Source organism: Ciconia boyciana, unplaced genomic scaffold (assembly GCF_034638445.1).
Source record: "Ciconia boyciana unplaced genomic scaffold, ASM3463844v1 HiC_scaffold_54, whole genome shotgun sequence".
NCBI lineage: Eukaryota > Metazoa > Chordata > Aves > Ciconiiformes > Ciconiidae > Ciconia > Ciconia boyciana.
The window spans coordinates 44,488-64,000 of record NW_027328422.1 but is presented as its reverse complement, the minus strand read 5'-3'; the positions used below and the strand labels follow the sequence as shown (position 1 = coordinate 64,000).

Below are 19,513 nucleotides of genomic sequence, written 5' to 3'. Positions count from 1 at the left end.
ATCCTCTTCCTCCTCCTGTTGACTCCTCCTTGTGTTGCTGCCGTCTCCTCATCATCCTTCTGCTCTTGTTACCTCCTGTTGCCTCCTCCTCCTCATGTTGCTTCCTTCTCCTCTTCCACCTCATCCCCCTCTTCATCCTCTTCCTTCTCCTATCCTCCTGTTGTCTCCTCCTTTTCCTCTTCCTGTTGCCTTCTGTTTCCTCCTCCTCCTCCTGCTCCTTTTCTTCTCCCTCCTCATTTTCATTCTCTTCTTCCTATTGCCTCATGTGGCCTCCCCCTCCTTTTCCTCCTTATTATCCTCCTCCTTCTGTTGCCTACTGTTGCATCCTCTTGCCTCCTCAACTTTTTGCATCCTGCTGGCTCCTCCTCCTCCTGTTTCTTCCCGTTGCCTTCTGTGGCATCCTCTTCCTGTTGCCTTCTGTTGCCTCTTCATATTCTTCCTTTTCCTGTTGTCTCCTGTTGTCTCCTCCTCCTCTTGCCTGTAAAAGTCAGTTCTTTGCAGGCCAGGAGGGAGGTAAGGATGCTTAGCATAGTGTCACCAAGGGAATTTATTATTTTATATTTTAGCCATGCCCCTAATAGAGATCTGTGTGATCACAAGTGAGAACGGGCCTGCTTTCTCAGCCAAAGAGAGAGCAAGGTCCATGCCAGAAAGACTGCTGAAAAGCAGTCTTCATTTGCTCGACCTCTTTACTTCCCGGGATCCTTTTCATTCCCTTTCGGAAGGTGCTCCTGGAGCTCTTCCTTTGGGGAAGAGCTGCCGGCAGTGTTGAGCGGTGTGGACAGAAACCGTGTTCCTCCTGGGCGCTGCTCTGTGAGCCCTCTGTCAGCAGCAGGCTTCCAAAATGGTGGCTTTTCAGCCTGAAAAGGGAAATGCACCTGTGAAGGGGTTCGCCCAAGAGCTGGCTCATTGACAGCCACAGGACTCCCTCTTTTTCAGGCACAAGATGGCCCTGCAGAAGAAGAGGTTCTTGAAAGTCGTCTTCTTGTTGCTCCCACTGGCTCTTGGTGAGTTTGCGTGAGCAAACATCTGAAAGCGCCAGCCTGGCTGCGCTGGATGCCAGCTTTCAGCTGGCCAGCTTTCCTTTTTGGCGCGTACCTGTGGAAACTCCCGTGGCCCAAGTGCTTCCTGAGTATGTCCTTGACTGGGACTTGCTTTTGGACTACCAGTAAGAGGTGTAGTCTGCCAGCCATGCTGCTGCTCTGGCCACTGGACCAAATGGCTTGCTTAGTCTGCAGGTCTGTGAGAGAAGGCCCCGTGTATTTCCCAGCCTCAACTGGGGATTCCCAGAGGGGCCGTGCAGCGGGACCGATGGAGAGGTACCTCTCCTAGCCCAAGCAGCCCAAGCAGCCTGAAGCAGTGAGGGGAAATGGGGACTAGTTCTAGGGCACCGAGCACACCTGAAGCTCACGGCTGCGCAGTCCCCTGACACCTGGGGTGGTGGCTCCCGGTCAGAGGCGCGTCCCCTCTCTTCGCCCCACGTTCCCCACCTCCTGAGCTAACCTGCTGCCCCACCCCCGAGGCAACAGGGAGGAGACAGCGCGACTGCAGGGATCGCTGGCAACCCTACTCAAATAACTGTCTCTTGGTGATGTGAATTGCAGCTGGTGTTTACTGTGGGACCTCACTGCCGGTGTGGACGATGCGGGCAAAGGGACTGATAGAGGTCGGTGCCTCTTGTGGGACAGGCACCTCCTGCAAGGGAGCGTTGCCGACAGTGGCTGCATAAATCACACGGGCTCTTCTGCTTCCACGCAGGGCTGACCCAAAGAAGCAGCAGCGTTTGCCGTGTCTTCCTAGGGAAGCCTCTCCTGGGAAGCCCCGGCAGCTCTGGTAGTAGATTCTGTAACGGAGCGTTTTTCCCTTTCAGGAGCTGACATGTGCGTCTGCAGCACAACTGAGGATCCTGAGGTAAGAGGTGTTTCCTGAGCTGGAACTGGGTCTGTGCAGAAGCGTCAGCCGACCTCGTGCTACCTGCACTCATTTTCCTAACAGCCAGGGCTCCCGTCCTTCCCTCCTGCCTTTGCCTTTTGCTCAACCTGGTGAGGAAGGCAAGCACTCGCGAAGCAGGGAAAGCACATGTTGTCTCTGCTCCTTGCTGAGCTCAGATGCTCCCCAGAGGGGATGGGTGGCTCTCTGACAAGATCTGCTTTCCTCTTCCTGCAGGAACTCGCACGCTTTGTTGGCGGAGCAAACCCAAAAGATGCAGCTTCTGCTGGAGGAGGTGGCTCAACTGACGGCGGAAATCAGGAGTGGGAAGAAGGTGACGCTGCATTTTGGGGAAGGAGGCTTGGCTGGGCAGAACCCCTGAGAAAGCACTCCTTGGGATTAGTGGTGGGCTCAGACTGCTGACCGTGGCAAGCCAGCCTTTGCCAGGGGCTTGCTGGGCGAGCTTCTGCGCTGCACAGAGGGCCCTCCTCCGGGCCCAGTTTAGCCGGGCCGCTTCAGGCCGCGGAGGACTCCCGACATCCTTCCGTTTGCATGCTGGTGCCTCTGGCTGCTCTGGCCGGGCCCCTGAGGCAGTGGTGAGACCCAGGCACGCTCACGGGGCCAGCCATTGCTGGCAGGGCCTTAGCCCGTCTCCCAGCTGACCTGGAGAGCGTGGCGGGTGGGGACGAGGGTGTGGGGACCCTCGTCAGCCCACCCCAGGGCCATGGCCGTGGCCACAGATACTCCAGGGCCTCAGTCCTCGTGGCTCACGTCAGCAGCTGAGAGTCTCTCAGCTCTGCGGACAAGGCTTGCCTTGCGTTTCTGACACTGACTCTTTGCTTCTCCGGGCGCTGGTAGCCACGCTGAAGTGGTCCTTTTCTCTGTTCTTTCATGGCTTTCCCAGGAAGTCTGGGGAGTGAACCAGGCCGTGTCCGATATGGCTTCGGAAGTCTACGTCAAGACGTCTGACTGGGCCCTGAAAAGCTCTGGTATGGACACAAGCAGCCCGGTCTCCTTGCCCTGTGCTTGTCTGTAGCCCTCCCCAAAGGAGGCTGTGCTCCAGGCGCTGCTCTCCGAAGTGGGGGAGCTTAAATGCTTCACGGGGTCCAAGAGCAAGGCTGTGGCAGAGTGGCTCTCTCAGACTCCCTCCCAGTCCTGCCCTCGGCCTCTGCGCGGGTGCCTCTGGTGCTGCCCCGCACGCGTTCCTGTGCCGACGGAGGGGCTCTCTTCCTCTCCACTGCATTTGGAAAGGGAACGGCTGGGTCATCCTTTGCTGCCCACACGCAGCAAGCCCTCAGCTTTGGTCTGCTGTCATTCACATGGGCGCCTGCTGTCTCCCAGCACCCCAGACCACCTCCTCGTGGCGCTGTGAGAGAAGCAGTCACCAGGCACATGGATGCCGTCATTGCCCTGCGCCGCTGGGCACCCCCACCAGCGTGGGGATGAGGACGGGACTGACAGATGTGGAGCCGGCCGGCAGCGTCAGAAATAGTGTCTGAGCACCGCCAAGTCCTCCTAGTCTGTGGCCTCTTGCAGTCATCTGCTCTCCCTTCCTTACAGGTGCCACCATTGACATGCAGAGAACTTCCGAGACCTACGACTGCAAAAAGGAGTGGATCTGCAGGGTTTTATGGTTCTTTCGCACTGCCAACCCTCCTGATACTATTTTGCAGGTATCGTAGCAGAAATCAGCGGTGCTGGTTTCCTTCCGTCCTGTGAAGTTGGGGACCGACCGCAGGGGCTCTCCCCTCAGTCCAGTGGTGCTGCTCAAGCCCAGTGTGTTGCTCAGGTTCCTGAAACCAAAGCTCGAACACAGGGCTGGGCTTGCTAGGAATCAGTGGTTGCCCTCAGCAGGGGAACAGAGCTGAACTGAGCTGAACTGCTGCATCTTGCCCACAGTCCTCTGTCACAGCTGGGTGAAAGACTTTCTCCCTGGTGACCCCGTTTCCACACTCATCCCTAACAGCGCCTTTTCGGGGTGGGAGGCGGGAGGTGCCCTGCAGCGCCAGTGGGCAGAGAGGTGTTTCTGTAAGGCCCTGACTAGGGTGGCTGCATGAGCGGTATTCTCCTCTTTTCCATAATAACTGAGAGCCCCCTTTGTCAGGCAGGGAAGGCGGCCCTCTGCTTCTGTCCATTTCCTCACACACGCCTCATTTTCGAGCTGAAACAGACCCCACAGACACACCGGCGCCTATGCTTCAAGCTGCATGAGCAGTTGCGTTGGCCCCGATGCTCTCTCACACTTCATTGCTCTCGCGTTCTGGTTGCAGCCGGATGTTTCCCCAGGAAACTGCTGGCCCTTACAAGGGCATGAAGGCCAGGTGGTCGTCAGGTTGCCAGCACGAGTCCATCTGACTGCTGTCAGCGTGCAGCACATCTCCAAAGACGTGTCTCCATCTGGGACTGTCATCAGCGCCCCAGAGACATCGCTGTCTTTGTAAGTCTCTGCTGGGTGCTTCTGGCTGGCATCTGGCCCTGGGGGAAAGCCATGACAGGGACTTGCTTGCTTTTGTGCGTCCTCTGAGGTTTGTGTCCTGCTCTCTCCTGAGCACCGCAGTGCCCTAGCGGGATACTTCAAGGGCTCTAGAGATTTCATGCCTCTCAAGACTTATTCTGGCCAGAGCACCTCAGGGTTCTTGACCAAAACTCAAGGCAGCGACTGAGCTCCACCCTAACCAGTGCTAGACTACTGCTAGAGCCCCAGGAGAGGCTGGGTAGATAACAGGGCTGAGCCAGCGCGTACGTTCCCTCTTTGTCGGGACGAGTCTGAGCTGCTCTGCTTGTGCTTTGCCCCTGAGGGACTGGATGAGGACGGAGAAGAGGAAGCTCTCCTTGGGACGTTCACGTACAACGTGGCAAAAGAGGCCATTCAGACCTTCCCTCTGAAGGTACGGTCCACGCGCGGGGCAAGATGCCAGGGAGCAAAACAGGTTTGCCTGCAAGTCCGTGGCAGGAAGAGCGTGAATGCTTTCTCCCTGGGCACAGGGGCCCGGACCACCGCCGAGAGAGACCTGGCGGGGTTGGGAGGGCTGAGTAGCAGCATGCGGTGCTGGTGGCAAAAGGATAGCAAGGGCCGGGTCACGCCCGAGGGAGCACGAGTCCTGAGAGACCCTTGGCTCCAGCCACTGCCTTCAGCAGAGCCAGCCGCACACACGGCCGCTCCACCAAAGCAACGTCTTTGTGCCGTGGAGAAACAGGGACGCCTGGTGGCGAAAGCCGTCGGGCAGCACCATTGCTCCATCCTGTGGCCTGCTGGCAGGCTGGACAGTGTCCTCTCCTCCCAGCATAGCCTGCCCCTTCTCTCCCGGTTGCTCTCGCGCCTGCCAGGAGGAAGGCAGGCAGAGCAGACAGCGGGAGCTTGGTGGCGTTGCACACCAGCCTGCCCCACGTACAGGAGCGCCTCCCTGGCCTCCCCGTTGGCACAGAGCAAGCAGCAGAGAGAAAGGGGCAGAGGGAAGGGAGACGCAGCCCCAGCCGGGCCGGCATGCAGAGAATGCCAGGTGCCTTCCCCTTCCCGCGTCCCCAGCCTCCCCAGCAGGCCCGGTACCAGCAGTGAGCCTAGGTGTCCACAGCCGCTCCCACCCGCTTTTGGGAGCTTGTTCCTGAGCAGGAGCAGGGCTAGCAGCGGGAGACACGTTGATTGCACCGTCGCTCTTGACACCTCCGTTTCCTTTTCCCTCTTTTCTTCACAGGACGCGCCGCTTCCCAGAGCCTTTTCATGTATCAAACTTCTTGTGAAGAGCAACTGGGGAAACCCAGCGTACACCTGCATTTATCGAGTGCAGGTTCACGGGAAGATGGCAAAACCAGAAAGCGTCAACTGAAACCAGAGAAGAAAAAGAAGGACAAAAAACAAAAAGAAGAAAAGGAGGGGAAAAAAAGAAATGATGAGGCAGTTCAGATCGGTTCAGGCGCAGGACCAGGCTGTCCCCATGTGCCGTAAGACGAACCGGCGGGGAAGACGACCGGCCTGGCTGAACAAGGATCTTTTGCTGGGACTCCGGAAAAAAAAGGAGAGTTTACCAGTTTTGGAAGAAGGGGCAGGCAACCCAAGAAGAGTACAGGGATCTCGTCAAGTCACGCAGAGAGAAAATTAGAAAGGCAAAAGCCCAGCTAGAACTCAAGCTGGCCGCTGTTGTAAGAGATAATAAAAAATATTTTTACAAATACATTAACAACAAAAAGAGAGCCAAGGAGAATCTCCCTCCTTTATTGGATGCGGGGGGGAACATTGCCACCAAGGATGAGGAAAAGGCTGAGGTACCTAATGCCTTCTTTGCCTCAGTCTTTAATAGTCAGGCCAGTTATCCCCAGGGTATTCAGCCCCCCTGAGCTGGAAGACAGGGACGGAGAGCAGAATAAACCCCCCATAATCCAGGAGGAAGCAGTTAGCGACCTGCTACGCCACCTGGACACTCACAAGTCTATGGGGCCGGATGGGATCCACCCGAGAGTACTGAGAGAGCTGGCGGAGGAGCTTGCCAAGCCACTCTCCATCATTTATCAGCGGTCCTGGTTAACGGGGAGGTCCCAGACGGCTGGAGGCTTGCCAATGTGACGCCCATCGACAAGAAGGGCCGGGAGGAGGATCCGGGGAACTACAGGCCTGTCAGCCTGACCTCGGCGCCGGGGAAAATTATGCAGCGGTTCATCTTGAGTGCGCTCAACAGGCATGTGCAGGCCAACCAGGGGTTCAGGCCCAGCCAGCATGGGTTCACGCAAGGCAGGTCCTGCTTGACCAACCTGATCTCCTCCTACGACCAGGTGACCTGCGTAGGGGATGAGGGAAAGGCTGTAGATGTTTTCTACCTGGACTTTAGTAAAGCCTTTGACACTGTCTCCCCCAGCATTCTCCTAGAGAAGCTGGCGGCTCATGGCTTAGGCGGGTGTACTCTTTGCTGGGTAAAAACTGGCTGGATGGCCGAGCCCAGAGAGTTGTGGTGAACGGAGTTAAATCCAGTTGGCGGCCGGTCACAAGCGGTGTTCCCCAGGGCTCAGTTTTGGGGCCAGTCTTGTTTAATATCTTCACCAATGAGCTGGATGAGGGCATTGAGTGCGCCCTCAGTAAGTTTGCAGGTGACCCCAAACTGGGCGGGAGTGTCGATCTGCTCGAGGGTAGGAAGGCTCTGCAGAGGGATCTGGACAGGCTGGATCGATGGGCCGAGGTCAATTGTATGAGGTCTAACAAGGCCAAGTGCCGGGTCCTGCGCTTGGGTCACAACAACGCCATGCAACGCTACAGGCTTGGGGAAGAGTGGCTGGGAAGCTGCCTGGCGGAAAAGGACCTGGGGGTGCTGGCTGACAGCCGGCTGAACGTGAGCCGGCAGTGTGCCCAGGTGGCCAAGAAAGCCAAGAGCATCCTGGCTTGCGTCAGGAATAGTGCGGCCAGCAGGAGTAGGGAAGTGATCGTGCCCCTGTACTCGGCACTGGTGAGGCCGCACCTCGAATGCTGTGTTCAGTTTTGGGCCCCTCAGTACAGGAAGGACATTGAGTTGCTGGAGCGTGTCCAAGAAGGGCAACGAAGCTGGTGAAGGGTCTGGAGAACAAGTCTTTTGAGGAGCGGCTGAGGGAACTGGGATTGTTTAGTCTGGAGAAGCGGAGGCTGAGGGGAGACCTTATCGCTCTCTACAACGACCTGAAAGGAGGCTGTAGCAGGGTGGGGTCAGTCTCTTCTCCCAAGTAACTAGCGGTAGGACGAGAGGACATGGCCTCAGGTTGCGCCGGGAGAGGTTTAGGTTGGATATTAGGAAAAATGTCTTTACTCAAAGGGTGGTCAAGCATTGGAACAGGCTGCCCAGAGAGGTGGTGGAGTCACCATCCCTGGAGGAGTTCAAAAACGTGTGGACGTGGCACCTCGGGACATGGTTTAGTAGGCACGGAGATGTTGGGTTGACGGTTGGACTAGATGATCTTAGAGGTCTTTTCCAACCTTAACGATTCTATGATTCTATGGCGTAGAAGATTTGTCTCCAAAGCGGGGTGCGCAAGAAGGTCCACCGGGGGGAGGGCGGGGAGTGCCCGCCGACATGGCTACTGGGCAGCCTGCAGGCGGGGTTGCGGGTCGACCAACAGTCCTTGGGGCAGCTCTTTGGGGCTCCCAGGGCCGGGGTCGGGAGCTTCTCCGTTACTTTCCCAATAGTGGGGGCCAGAGGAGCGGAGGAACAATTTGGTCTAGCACCTTCCCAGCAACCAGGCTGTCTGTTTGTTGATTAACCCATAATTTCATAAAATGGGTGTGGGGAGCCTGTCTGACGGGCCTGTCGGAAACCCCATTCCTCACCCCATGAACATCCCCGTTCTAGATCTCGCTACTCTCTGTCGAGGCTCCGTTTGTGCCCGGGTGGGCGGCCGCCTTGTTGCCCCAGGGGAGCCCCCACAGGGTCTCCCCGCCCTGCTCAGCCCTGGGGAGCCCCATTGTGACGTCAGAGCCATGTGACTGTGAGGTCAGAGCCGGCCGCCCACACAGCCCTGTGGCGCGCGGGGAAGGAGCCCACAGCTGCCGTGTGGCTGTTGCCCCGGGCAGGCGCGCTCCTGCTGGAGGGCAGCGTGGGGCTGCTGCTGGTGCTGGTTTTGCCTGGGCAGGCCACACTGCTGGGGCTGAGGCGGAAGAGCTGAGCGAGGAGCCTGCCTTTGCCCAGAGATGGCGAGGAGAAAGGCACCCCGGAGAGGATGCCAAGGGGCCTCAAAGGGCTCCATGCGGAACAAGGCCGACCGACAGCCGGCAGGGGAGGCAGCAGGCCCGAGCCGCTGCCAGACGAGTAGGTACGAAGTGGGCTGCTCCTGCCTGGGGTGTCAGGTTGGGGTGGTAGCAGGGCCTGCTGCTGCCAGCTCGCTTCCTCTTCTCCCACTGCAGGCCTGTGAAGCAAAGGATGGGGAAAGGAGAGGGGGCACCCCTGGCAGCCGCCCAGCTGTGCTGCCCTCTCTCGCTGCAACTGGCATGTCCCCTGGGAGGCTTCCCGAGGCCGACCTCTGGCAAGGGCCTCGGCTCACACAGCGTGGGGACGGTGGGCAACAAGCATTTCTCTTTTTCCTCCTACAGGAGCCTCTGCACGGAGGTGGAGCTGGTGGCACGCTTTGCGGTCAACTCCCAGCTCAGCCGGTCAAGGGCCTGCAAAGTGGCGCAAGAAGGCCACAGAAGCTGCAAGTAAGTTAGCACTGCTGCTTGCTCTGAAGTCCTCGGGGGTGAAGTCGGAGAGCTGCGCTGTGCCAGAGCTCTGGCCAAACGTCACAAGTGGCAGGAGAAGTGCAGGCTGCCCTGCTCTTCGCCCCAGGGAGGGAGGGCATAGGGCTCGGTGTCGCCTCCCCGCAGGGAGCCGAAACACGCGTGGCTGGGCATCCTGGAGAAGAGGCCTCAAGACACAGGCCTAACTTTTCTCTGGTTTCTTTGCCCAGGGACGGTCTTCAGCCTTGCTTGCCGTGCAGCAGGTGCCCTTGTCTCCCTGTGGAGCCATCTGCTGAGCACGTGCGTCTTCACCACGTACGTACTACATGTTTCTGCTGTGGACGGGGCGAGAAGGGGGATGTCCGAGGGCCAGTGCCAGCAAAGGGGAGAGCCCGGGGTGTTCCCCAGCCAGCTGCCCAGCGCTCCCACTCAGGCGGCGAAGCTCGGGTGCTGCTCGTGCTGCGGCCGTTCTCAGGGAGAACCAAGAGCAAAGCCCCTCGGTAGTCTCACTCCCGTGCATTTGATTTGCCGGATGCCCAAACTTTGGCTGTGGTAGGACAGACTGCCGCATAGCCAGACGCTCGGGTGCAGAGCCAAGCCTCCGCAGGGGAAGGGTTTTCCCCAGCTCTGGCAGGAGACAGCGCCGGTCGGGGAGGGCTCTGGGAGGAAAGCCGGACAAGGCTCCGGCGCTTCCCAGCCGTGCGGAGAAACACCCCTAAGAGAGATCTGTGTGATCACAAGTGAGAACGGGCCTGCTTTCTCAGCCAAAGAGAGAGCAAGGTCCACGCCGGAAAGACTGCTGAAAAGCAGTCTTCATTTGCTCGACCTCTTTACTTCCCGGGATCCTTTTCATTCCCTTTCGGAAGGTGCTCCTGGAGCTCTTCCTTTGGGGAAGAGCTGCCGGCAGTGTTGAGCGGTGTGGACAGAAACCGTGTTCCTCCTGGGCGCTGCTCTGTGAGCCCTCTGTCAGCAGCAGGCTTCCAAAATGGTGGCTTTTCAGCCTGAAAAGGGAAATGCACCTGTGAAGGGGTTCGCCCAAGAGCTGGCTCATTGACAGCCACAGGACTCCCTCTTTTCAGGCACAAGATGGCCCTGCAGAAGAAGAGGTTCTTGAAAGTCGTCTTCTTGTTGCTCCCACTGGCTTCTTGGTGAGTTTGCGTGAGCAAACATCTGAAAGCGCCAGCCTGGCTGCGCTGGATGCCAGCTTTCAGCTGGCCAGCTTTCCTTTTGGCGCGTACCTGTGGAAACTCCCGTGGCCCAAGTGCTTCCTGAGTATGTCCTTGACTGGGACTTGCTTTTGGACTACCAGTAAGAGGTGTAGTCTGCCAGCCATGCTGCTGCTCTGGCCACTGGACCAAATGGCTTGCTTAGTCTGCAGGTCTGTGAGAGAAGGCCCCGTGTATTTCCCAGCCTCAACTGGGGATTCCCAGAGGGGCCGTGCAGGGGGACCGATGGAGAGGTACCTCTCCTAGCCCAAGCAGCCCAAGCAGCCTGAAGCAGTGAGGGGAAATGGGGACTAGTTCTAGGGCACCGAGCACACCTGAAGCTCACGGCTGCGCAGTCCCCTGACACCTGGGGTGGTGGCTCCCGGTCAGAGGCGCGTCCCCTCTCTTCGCCCCACGTTCCCCACCTCCTGAGCTAACCTGCTGCCCCACCCCCGAGGCAACAGGGAGGAGACAGCGCGACTGCAGGGATCGCTGGCAACCCTACTCAAATAACTGTCTCTTGGTGATGTGAATTGCAGCTGGTGTTTACTGCGGGACCTCACTGCCGGTGTGGACGATGCGGGCAAAGGGACTGATAGAGGTCGGTGCCTCTTGTGGGACAGGCACCTCCTGCAAGGGAGCGTTGCCGACAGTGGCTGCATAAATCACACGGGCTCTTCTGCTTCCACGCAGGGCTGACCCAAAGAAGCAGCAGCGTTTGCCGTGTCTTCCTAGGGAAGCCTCTCCTGGGAAGCCCCGGCAGCTCTGGTAGTAGATTCTGTAACGGAGCGTTTTTCCCTTTCAGGAGCTGACATGTGCGTCTGCAGCACAACTGAGGATCCTGAGGTAAGAGGTGTTTCCTGAGCTGGAACTGGGTCTGTGCAGAAGCGTCAGCCGACCTCGTGCTACCTGCACTCATTTTCCTAACAGCCAGGGCTCCCGTCCTTCCCTCCTGCCTTTGCCTTTTGCTCAACCTGGTGAGGAAGGCAAGCACTCGCGAAGCAGGGAAAGCACATGTTGTCTCTGCTCCTTGCTGAGCTCAGATGCTCCCCAGAGGGGATGGGTGGCTCTCTGACAAGATCTGCTTTCCTCTTCCTGCAGGAACTCGCACGCTTTGTTGGCGGAGCAAACCCAAAAGATGCAGCTTCTGCTGGAGGAGGTGGCTCAACTGACGGCGGAAATCAGGAGTGGGAAGAAGGTGACGCTGCATTTTGGGGAAGGAGGCTTGGCTGGGCAGAACCCCTGAGAAAGCACTCCTTGGGATTAGTGGTGGGCTCAGACTGCTGACCGTGGCAAGCCAGCCTTTGCCAGGGGCTTGCTGGGCGAGCTTCTGCGCTGCACAGAGGGCCCTCCTCCGGGCCCAGTTTAGCCGGGCCGCTTCAGGCCGCGGAGGACTCCCGACATCCTTCCGTTTGCATGCTGGTGCCTCTGGCTGCTCTGGCCGGGCCCCTGAGGCAGTGGTGAGACCCAGGCACGCTCACGGGGCCAGCCATTGCTGGCAGGGCCTTAGCCCGTCTCCCAGCTGACCTGGAGAGCGTGGCGGGTGGGGACGAGGGTGTGGGGACCCTCGTCAGCCCACCCCAGGGCCATGGCCGTGGCCACAGATACTCCAGGGCCTCAGTCCTCGTGGCTCACGTCAGCAGCTGAGAGTCTCTCAGCTCTGCGGACAAGGCTTGCCTTGCGTTTCTGACACTGACTCTTTGCTTCTCCGGGCGCTGGTAGCCACGCTGAAGTGGTCCTTTTCTCTGTTCTTTCATGGCTTTCCCAGGAAGTCTGGGGAGTGAACCAGGCCGTGTCCGATATGGCTTCGGAAGTCTACGTCAAGACGTCTGACTGGGCCCTGAAAAGCTCTGGTATGGACACAAGCAGCCCGGTCTCCTTGCCCTGTGCTTGTCTGTAGCCCTCCCCAAAGGAGGCTGTGCTCCAGGCGCTGCTCTCCGAAGTGGGGGAGCTTAAATGCTTCACGGGGTCCAAGAGCAAGGCTGTGGCAGAGTGGCTCTCTCAGACTCCCTCCCAGTCCTGCCCTCGGCCTCTGCGCGGGTGCCTCTGGTGCTGCCCCCGCACGCGTTCCTGTGCCGACGGAGGGGCTCTCTTCCTCTCCACTGCATTTGGAAAGGGAACGGCTGGGTCATCCTTTGCTGCCCACACGCAGCAAGCCCTCAGCTTTGGTCTGCTGTCATTCACATGGGCGCCTGCTGTCTCCCAGCACCCCCAGACCACCTCCTCGTGGCGCTGTGAGAGAAGCAGTCACCAGGCACATGGATGCCGTCATTGCCCTGCGCCGCTGGGCACCCCCACCAGCGTGGGGATGAGGACGGGACTGACAGATGTGGAGCCGGCCGGCAGCGTCAGAAATAGTGTCTGAGCACCGCCAAGTCCTCCTAGTCTGTGGCCTCTTGCAGTCATCTGCTCTCCCTTCCTTACAGGTGCCACCATTGACATGCAGAGAACTTCCGAGACCTACGACTGCAGAAAGGAGTGGATCTGCAGGGTTTTATGGTTCTTTCGCACTGCCAACCCTCCTGATACTATTTTGCAGGTATCGTAGCAGAAATCAGCGGTGCTGGTTTCCTTCCGTCCTGTGAAGTTGGGGACCGACCGCAGGGGCTCTCCCCTCAGTCCAGTGGTGCTGCTCAAGCCCAGTGTGTTGCTCAGGTTCCTGAAACCAAAGCTCGAACACAGGGCTGGGCTTGCTAGGAATCAGTGGTTGCCCTCAGCAGGGGAACAGAGCTGAACTGAGCTGAACTGCTGCATCTTGCCCACAGTCCTCTGTCACAGCTGGGTGAAAGACTTTCTCCCTGGTGACCCCGTTTCCACACTCATCCCTAACAGCGCCTTTTCGGGGTGGGAGGCGGGAGGTGCCCTGCAGCGCCAGTGGGCAGAGAGGTGTTTCTGTAAGGCCCTGACTAGGGTGGCTGCATGAGCGGTATTCTCCTCTTTTCCATAATAACTGAGAGCCCCTTTGTCAGGCAGGGAAGGCGGCCCTCTGCTTCTGTCCATTTCCTCACACACGCCTCATTTTCGAGCTGAAACAGACCCCACAGACACACCGGCGCCTATGCTTCAAGCTGCATGAGCAGTTGCGTTGGCCCCGATGCTCTCTCACACTTCATTGCTCTCGCGTTCTGGTTGCAGCCGGATGTTTCCCCAGGAAACTGCTGGCCCTTACAAGGGCATGAAGGCCAGGTGGTCGTCAGGTTGCCAGCACGAGTCCATCTGACTGCTGTCAGCGTGCAGCACATCTCCAAAGACGTGTCTCCATCTGGGACTGTCATCAGCGCCCCCAGAGACATCGCTGTCTTTGTAAGTCTCTGCTGGGTGCTTCTGGCTGGCATCTGGCCCTGGGGAAAGCCATGACAGGGACTTGCTTGCTTTTGTGCGTCCTCTGAGGTTTGTGTCCTGCTCTCTCCTGAGCACCGCAGTGCCCTAGCGGGATACTTCAAGGGCTCTAGAGATTTCATGCCTCTCAAGACTTATTCTGGCCAGAGCACCTCAGGGTTCTTGACCAAAACTCAAGGCAGCGACTGAGCTCCACCCTAACCAGTGCTAGACTACTGCTAGAGCCCCAGGAGAGGCTGGGTAGATAACAGGGCTGAGCCAGCGCGTACGTTCCCTCTTTGTCGGGACGAGTCTGAGCTGCTCTGCTTGTGCTTTGCCCCTGAGGGACTGGATGAGGACGGAGAAGAGGAAGCTCTCCTTGGGACGTTCACGTACAACGTGGCAAAAGAGGCCATTCAGACCTTCCCTCTGAAGGTACGGTCCACGCGCGGGGGCAAGATGCCAGGGAGCAAAACAGGTTTGCCTGCAAGTCCGTGGCAGGAAGAGCGTGAATGCTTTCTCCCTGGGCACAGGGGCCCGGACCACCGCCGAGAGAGACCTGGCGGGGTTGGGAGGGCTGAGTAGCAGCATGCGGTGCTGGTGGCAAAAGGATAGCAAGGGCCGGGTCACGCCCGAGGGAGCACGAGTCCTGAGAGACCCTTGGCTCCAGCCACTGCCTTCAGCAGAGCCAGCCGCACACACGGCCGCTCCACCAAAGCAACGTCTTTGTGCCGTGGAGAAACAGGGACGCCTGGTGGCGAAAGCCGTCGGGCAGCACCATTGCTCCATCCTGTGGCCTGCTGGCAGGCTGGACAGTGTCCTCTCCTCCCAGCATAGCCTGCCCCTTCTCTCCCGGTTGCTCTCGCGCCTGCCAGGAGGAAGGCAGGCAGAGCAGACAGCGGGAGCTTGGTGGCGTTGCACACCAGCCTGCCCCACGTACAGGAGCGCCTCCCTGGCCTCCCCGTTGGCACAGAGCAAGCAGCAGAGAGAAAGGGGCAGAGGGAAGGGAGACGCAGCCCCAGCCGGGCCGGCATGCAGAGAATGCCAGGTGCCTTCCCCCTTCCCGCGTCCCCAGCCTCCCCAGCAGGCCCGGTACCAGCAGTGAGCCTAGGTGTCCACAGCCGCTCCCACCCGCTTTTGGGAGCTTGTTCCTGAGCAGGAGCAGGGCTAGCAGCGGGAGACACGTTGATTGCACCGTCGCTCTTGACACCTCCGTTTCCTTTTCCCTCTTTTCTTCACAGGACGCGCCGCTTCCCAGAGCCTTTTCATGTATCAAACTTCTTGTGAAGAGCAACTGGGGAAACCCAGCGTACACCTGCATTTATCGAGTGCAGGTTCACGGGAAGATGGCAAAACCAGAAAGCGTCAACTGAAACCAGAGAAGAAAAAGAAGGACAAAAAACAAAAAGAAGAAAAGGAGGGGAAAAAAGAAATGATGAGGCAGTTCAGATCGGTTCAGGCGCAGGACCAGGCTGTCCCCATGTGCCGTAAGACGAACCGGCGGGGAAGACGACCGGCCTGGCTGAACAAGGATCTTTTGCTGGGACTCCGGAAAAAAAAGGAGAGTTTACCAGTTTTGGAAGAAGGGGCAGGCAACCCAAGAAGAGTACAGGGATCTCGTCAAGTCACGCAGAGAGAAAATTAGAAAGGCAAAAGCCCAGCTAGAACTCAAGCTGGCCGCTGTTGTAAGAGATAATAAAAAATATTTTTACAAATACATTAACAACAAAAAGAGAGCCAAGGAGAATCTCCCTCCTTTATTGGATGCGGGGGGGAACATTGCCACCAAGGATGAGGAAAAGGCTGAGGTACCTAATGCCTTCTTTGCCTCAGTCTTTAATAGTCAGGCCAGTTATCCCCAGGGTATTCAGCCCCCCTGAGCTGGAAGACAGGGACGGAGAGCAGAATAAACCCCCCATAATCCAGGAGGAAGCAGTTAGCGACCTGCTACGCCACCTGGACACTCACAAGTCTATGGGGCCGGATGGGATCCACCCGAGAGTACTGAGAGAGCTGGCGGAGGAGCTTGCCAAGCCACTCTCCATCATTTATCAGCGGTCCTGGTTAACGGGGGAGGTCCCAGACGGCTGGAGGCTTGCCAATGTGACGCCCATCGACAAGAAGGGCCGGGAGGAGGATCCGGGGAACTACAGGCCTGTCAGCCTGACCTCGGCGCCGGGGAAAATTATGCAGCGGTTCATCTTGAGTGCGCTCAACAGGCATGTGCAGGCCAACCAGGGGTTCAGGCCCAGCCAGCATGGGTTCACGCAAGGCAGGTCCTGCTTGACCAACCTGATCTCCTCCTACGACCAGGTGACCTGCGTAGGGGATGAGGGAAAGGCTGTAGATGTTTTCTACCTGGACTTTAGTAAAGCCTTTGACACTGTCTCCCCCAGCATTCTCCTAGAGAAGCTGGCGGCTCATGGCTTAGGCGGGTGTACTCTTTGCTGGGTAAAAACTGGCTGGATGGCCGAGCCCAGAGAGTTGTGGTGAACGGAGTTAAATCCAGTTGGCGGCCGGTCACAAGCGGTGTTCCCCAGGGCTCAGTTTTGGGGCCAGTCTTGTTTAATATCTTCACCAATGAGCTGGATGAGGGCATTGAGTGCGCCCTCAGTAAGTTTGCAGGTGACCCCAAACTGGGCGGGAGTGTCGATCTGCTCGAGGGTAGGAAGGCTCTGCAGAGGGATCTGGACAGGCTGGATCGATGGGCCGAGGTCAATTGTATGAGGTCTAACAAGGCCAAGTGCCGGGTCCTGCGCTTGGGTCACAACAACGCCATGCAACGCTACAGGCTTGGGGAAGAGTGGCTGGGAAGCTGCCTGGCGGAAAAGGACCTGGGGTGCTGGCTGACAGCCGGCTGAACGTGAGCCGGCAGTGTGCCCAGGTGGCCAAGAAAGCCAAGAGCATCCTGGCTTGCGTCAGGAATAGTGCGGCCAGCAGGAGTAGGGAAGTGATCGTGCCCCTGTACTCGGCACTGGTGAGGCCGCACCTCGAATGCTGTGTTCAGTTTTGGGCCCCTCAGTACAGGAAGGACATTGAGTTGCTGGAGCGTGTCCAAGAAGGGCAACGAAGCTGGTGAAGGGTCTGGAGAACAAGTCTTTTGAGGAGCGGCTGAGGGAACTGGGATTGTTTAGTCTGGAGAAGCGGAGGCTGAGGGGAGACCTTATCGCTCTCTACAACGACCTGAAAGGAGGCTGTAGCAGGGTGGGGTCAGTCTCTTCTCCCAAGTAACTAGCGGTAGGACGAGAGGACATGGCCTCAGGTTGCGCCGGGAGAGGTTTAGGTTGGATATTAGGAAAAATGTCTTTACTCAAAGGGTGGTCAAGCATTGGAACAGGCTGCCCAGAGAGGTGGTGGAGTCACCATCCCTGGAGGAGTTCAAAAACGTGTGGACGTGGCACCTCGGGACATGGTTTAGTAGGCACGGAGATGTTGGGTTGACGGTTGGACTAGATGATCTTAGAGGTCTTTTCCAACCTTAACGATTCTATGATTCTATGGCGTAGAAGATTTGTCTCCAAAGCGGGGTGCGCAAGAAGGTCCACCGGGGGGAGGGCGGGGAGTGCCCGCCGACATGGCTACTGGGCAGCCTGCAGGCGGGGGTTGCGGGTCGACCAACAGTCCTTGGGGCAGCTCTTTGGGGCTCCCAGGGCCGGGGTCGGGAGCTTCTCCGTTACTTTCCCAATAGTGGGGGCCAGAGGAGCGGAGGAACAATTTGGTCTAGCACCTTCCCAGCAACCAGGCTGTCTGTTTGTTGATTAACCCATAATTTCATAAAATGGGTGTGGGGAGCCTGTCTGACGGGCCTGTCGGAAACCCCATTCCTCACCCCATGAACATCCCCGTTCTAGATCTCGCTACTCTCTGTCGAGGCTCCGTTTGTGCCCGGGTGGGCGGCCGCCTTGTTGCCCCAGGGGAGCCCCCACAGGGTCTCCCCGCCCTGCTCAGCCCTGGGGAGCCCCATTGTGACGTCAGAGCCATGTGACTGTGAGGTCAGAGCCGGCCGCCCACACAGCCCTGTGGCGCGCGGGGAAGGAGCCCACAGCTGCCGTGTGGCTGTTGCCCCGGGCAGGCGCGCTCCTGCTGGAGGGCAGCGTGGGGCTGCTGCTGGTGCTGGTTTTGCCTGGGCAGGCCACACTGCTGGGGCTGAGGCGGAAGAGCTGAGCGAGGAGCCTGCCTTTGCCCAGAGATGGCGAGGAGAAAGGCACCCCGGAGAGGATGCCAAGGGGCCTCAAAGGGCTCCATGCGGAACAAGGCCGACCGACAGCCGGCAGGGGAGGCAGCAGGCCCGAGCCGCTGCCAGACGAGTAGGTACGAAGTGGGCTGCTCCTGCCTGGGGTGTCAGGTTGGGGTGGTAGCAGGGCCTGCTGCTGCCAGCTCGCTTCCTCTTCTCCCACTGCAGGCCTGTGAAGCAAAGGATGGGGAAAGGAGAGGGGGCACCCCTGGCAGCCGCCCAGCTGTGCTGCCCTCTCTCGCTGCAACTGGCATGTCCCCTGGGAGGCTTCCCGAGGCCGACCTCTGGCAAGGGCCTCGGCTCACACAGCGTGGGGACGGTGGGCAACAAGCATTTCTCTTTTTCCTCCTACAGGAGCCTCTGCACGGAGGTGGAGCTGGTGGCACGCTTTTTGCGGTCAACTCCCAGCTCAGCCGGTCAAGGGCCTGCAAAGTGGCGCAAGAAGGCCACAGAAGCTGCAAGTAAGTTAGCACTGCTGCTTGCTCTGAAGTCCTCGGGGGTGAAGTCGGAGAGCTGCGCTGTGCCAGAGCTCTGGCCAAACGTCACAAGTGGCAGGAGAAGTGCAGGCTGCCCTGCTCTTCGCCCCAGGGAGGGAGGGCATAGGGCTCGGTGTCGCCTCCCCGCAGGGAGCCGAAACACGCGTGGCTGGGCATCCTGGAGAAGAGGCCTCAAGACACAGGCCTAACTTTTCTCTGGTTTCTTTGCCCAGGGACGGTCTTCAGCCTTGCTTGCCGTGCAGCAGGTGCCCTTGTCTCCCTGTGGAGCCATCTGCTGAGCACGTGCGTCTTCACCACGTACGTACTACATGTTTCTGCTGTGGACGGGGCGAGAAGGGGGATGTCCGAGGGCCAGTGCCAGCAAAGGGGAGAGCCCGGGGTGTTCCCCAGCCAGCTGCCCAGCGCTCCCACTCAGGCGGCGAAGCTCGGGTGCTGCTCGTGCTGCGGCCGTTCTCAGGGAGAACCAAGAGCAAAGCCCCTCGGTAGTCTCACTCCCGTGCATTTGATTTGCCGGATGCCCAAACTTTGGCTGTGGTAGGACAGACTGCCGCATAGCCAGACGCTCGGGTGCAGAGCCAAGCCTCCGCAGGGGAAGGGTTTTCCCCAGCTCTGGCAGGAGACAGCGCCGGTCGGGGAGGGCTCTGGGAGGAAAGCCGGACAAGGCTCCGGCGCTTCCCAGCCGTGCGGAGAAACACCCCTAAGAGAGATCTGTGTGATCACAAGTGAGAACGGGCCTGCTTTCTCAGCCAAAGAGAGAGCAAGGTCCACGCCGGAAAGACTGCTGAAAAGCAGTCTTCATTTGCTCGACCTCTTTACTTCCCGGGATCCTTTTCATTCCCTTTCGGAAGGTGCTCCTGGAGCTCTTCCTTTGGGGAAGAGCTGCCGGCAGTGTTGAGCGGTGTGGACAGAAACCGTGTTCCTCCTGGGCGCTGCTCTGTGAGCCCTCTGTCAGCAGCAGGCTTCCAAAATGGTGGCTTTTCAGCCTGAAAAGGGAAATGCACCTGTGAAGGGGTTCGCCCAAGAGCTGGCTCATTGACAGCCACAGGACTCCCTCTTTTCAGGCACAAGATGGCCCTGCAGAAGAAGAGGTTCTTGAAAGTCGTCTTCTTGTTGCTCCCACTGGTTTCTTGGTGAGTTTGCGTGAGCAAACATCTGAAAGCGCCAGCCT

At 58.7% G+C, this 19,513-nt stretch overlaps 2 protein-coding genes and 1 long non-coding RNA gene across 6 annotated transcripts; all 3 read left to right on the top strand.

Annotated features, from left to right (window-relative positions):
• Positions 1 to 925: 925 nt before the first annotated feature.
• Positions 926 to 6,447, top strand: LOC140645953 (sperm-associated antigen 4 protein-like). The gene is made up of 9 exons (XM_072849396.1): positions 926 to 1,007; positions 1,605 to 1,666; positions 1,871 to 1,911; positions 2,167 to 2,263; positions 2,834 to 2,918; positions 3,490 to 3,602; positions 4,200 to 4,366; positions 4,728 to 4,817; positions 5,622 to 6,447. Exons 1-8 carry the CDS (start codon positions 947 to 949, stop codon positions 4,813 to 4,815), a joined length of 714 nt encoding a protein of 237 aa, XP_072705497.1. The 5' UTR covers positions 926 to 946; the 3' UTR covers positions 4,816 to 4,817; positions 5,622 to 6,447.
• A 2,555-nt stretch (positions 6,448 to 9,002) lies between these two features.
• Positions 9,003 to 10,227, top strand: LOC140645954 (uncharacterized). The gene is made up of 3 exons (XR_012040143.1): positions 9,003 to 9,073; positions 9,322 to 9,406; positions 10,171 to 10,227. It is a non-coding gene; the product is annotated as an uncharacterized lncRNA (long non-coding RNA).
• A 104-nt stretch (positions 10,228 to 10,331) lies between these two features.
• On the top strand, positions 10,332 to 19,463 carry LOC140645952 (sperm-associated antigen 4 protein-like). Of its 4 annotated transcripts, none has more exons than XR_012040142.1 (11): positions 10,332 to 10,897; positions 11,102 to 11,142; positions 11,398 to 11,494; positions 12,065 to 12,149; positions 12,723 to 12,835; positions 13,432 to 13,599; positions 13,960 to 14,049; positions 14,856 to 15,299; positions 18,203 to 18,309; positions 18,558 to 18,642; positions 19,407 to 19,463. XR_012040142.1 is itself a non-coding variant. In XM_072849395.1 (8 exons), the coding sequence occupies exons 1-8, from the start codon at positions 10,874 to 10,876 to the stop codon at positions 14,985 to 14,987; spliced, it is 750 nt and encodes a 249-aa protein (XP_072705496.1). In that variant the 5' UTR covers positions 10,332 to 10,873; the 3' UTR covers positions 14,988 to 16,058. The 4 variants fall into 4 exon arrangements, 1 of the variants encoding a protein (XP_072705496.1); XR_012040141.1 differs by having other exon boundaries at positions 14,856 to 15,833; XR_012040140.1 differs by having other exon boundaries at positions 14,856 to 15,927.
• Positions 19,464 to 19,513: the final 50 nt, after the last annotated feature.

Excerpts from the sequence above, each read along its gene's own strand:
- LOC140645952 (XM_072849395.1), top strand. The coding sequence starts at position 10,874 with ATGCGGGCAAAGGGACTGATAGAG. Across the intron at positions 12,150-12,722 it reads CTGGGCCCTGAAAAGCTCTG|GTGCCACCATTGACATGCAG; the intron begins GTATGGACACAA and ends CCTTCCTTACAG. Across the intron at positions 13,600-13,959 it reads CCAGAGACATCGCTGTCTTT|GGACTGGATGAGGACGGAGA; the intron begins GTAAGTCTCTGC and ends TTTGCCCCTGAG.
- LOC140645953 (XM_072849396.1), top strand. The coding sequence starts at position 947 with ATGGCCCTGCAGAAGAAGAGGTTCTTGAAAGTCGTCTTCTTGTTGCTC. Across the intron at positions 1,667-1,870 it reads GGGCAAAGGGACTGATAGAG|GAGCTGACATGTGCGTCTGC; the intron begins GTCGGTGCCTCT and ends TTTCCCTTTCAG. Across the intron at positions 1,912-2,166 it reads GCACAACTGAGGATCCTGAG|GAACTCGCACGCTTTGTTGG; the intron begins GTAAGAGGTGTT and ends CTCTTCCTGCAG.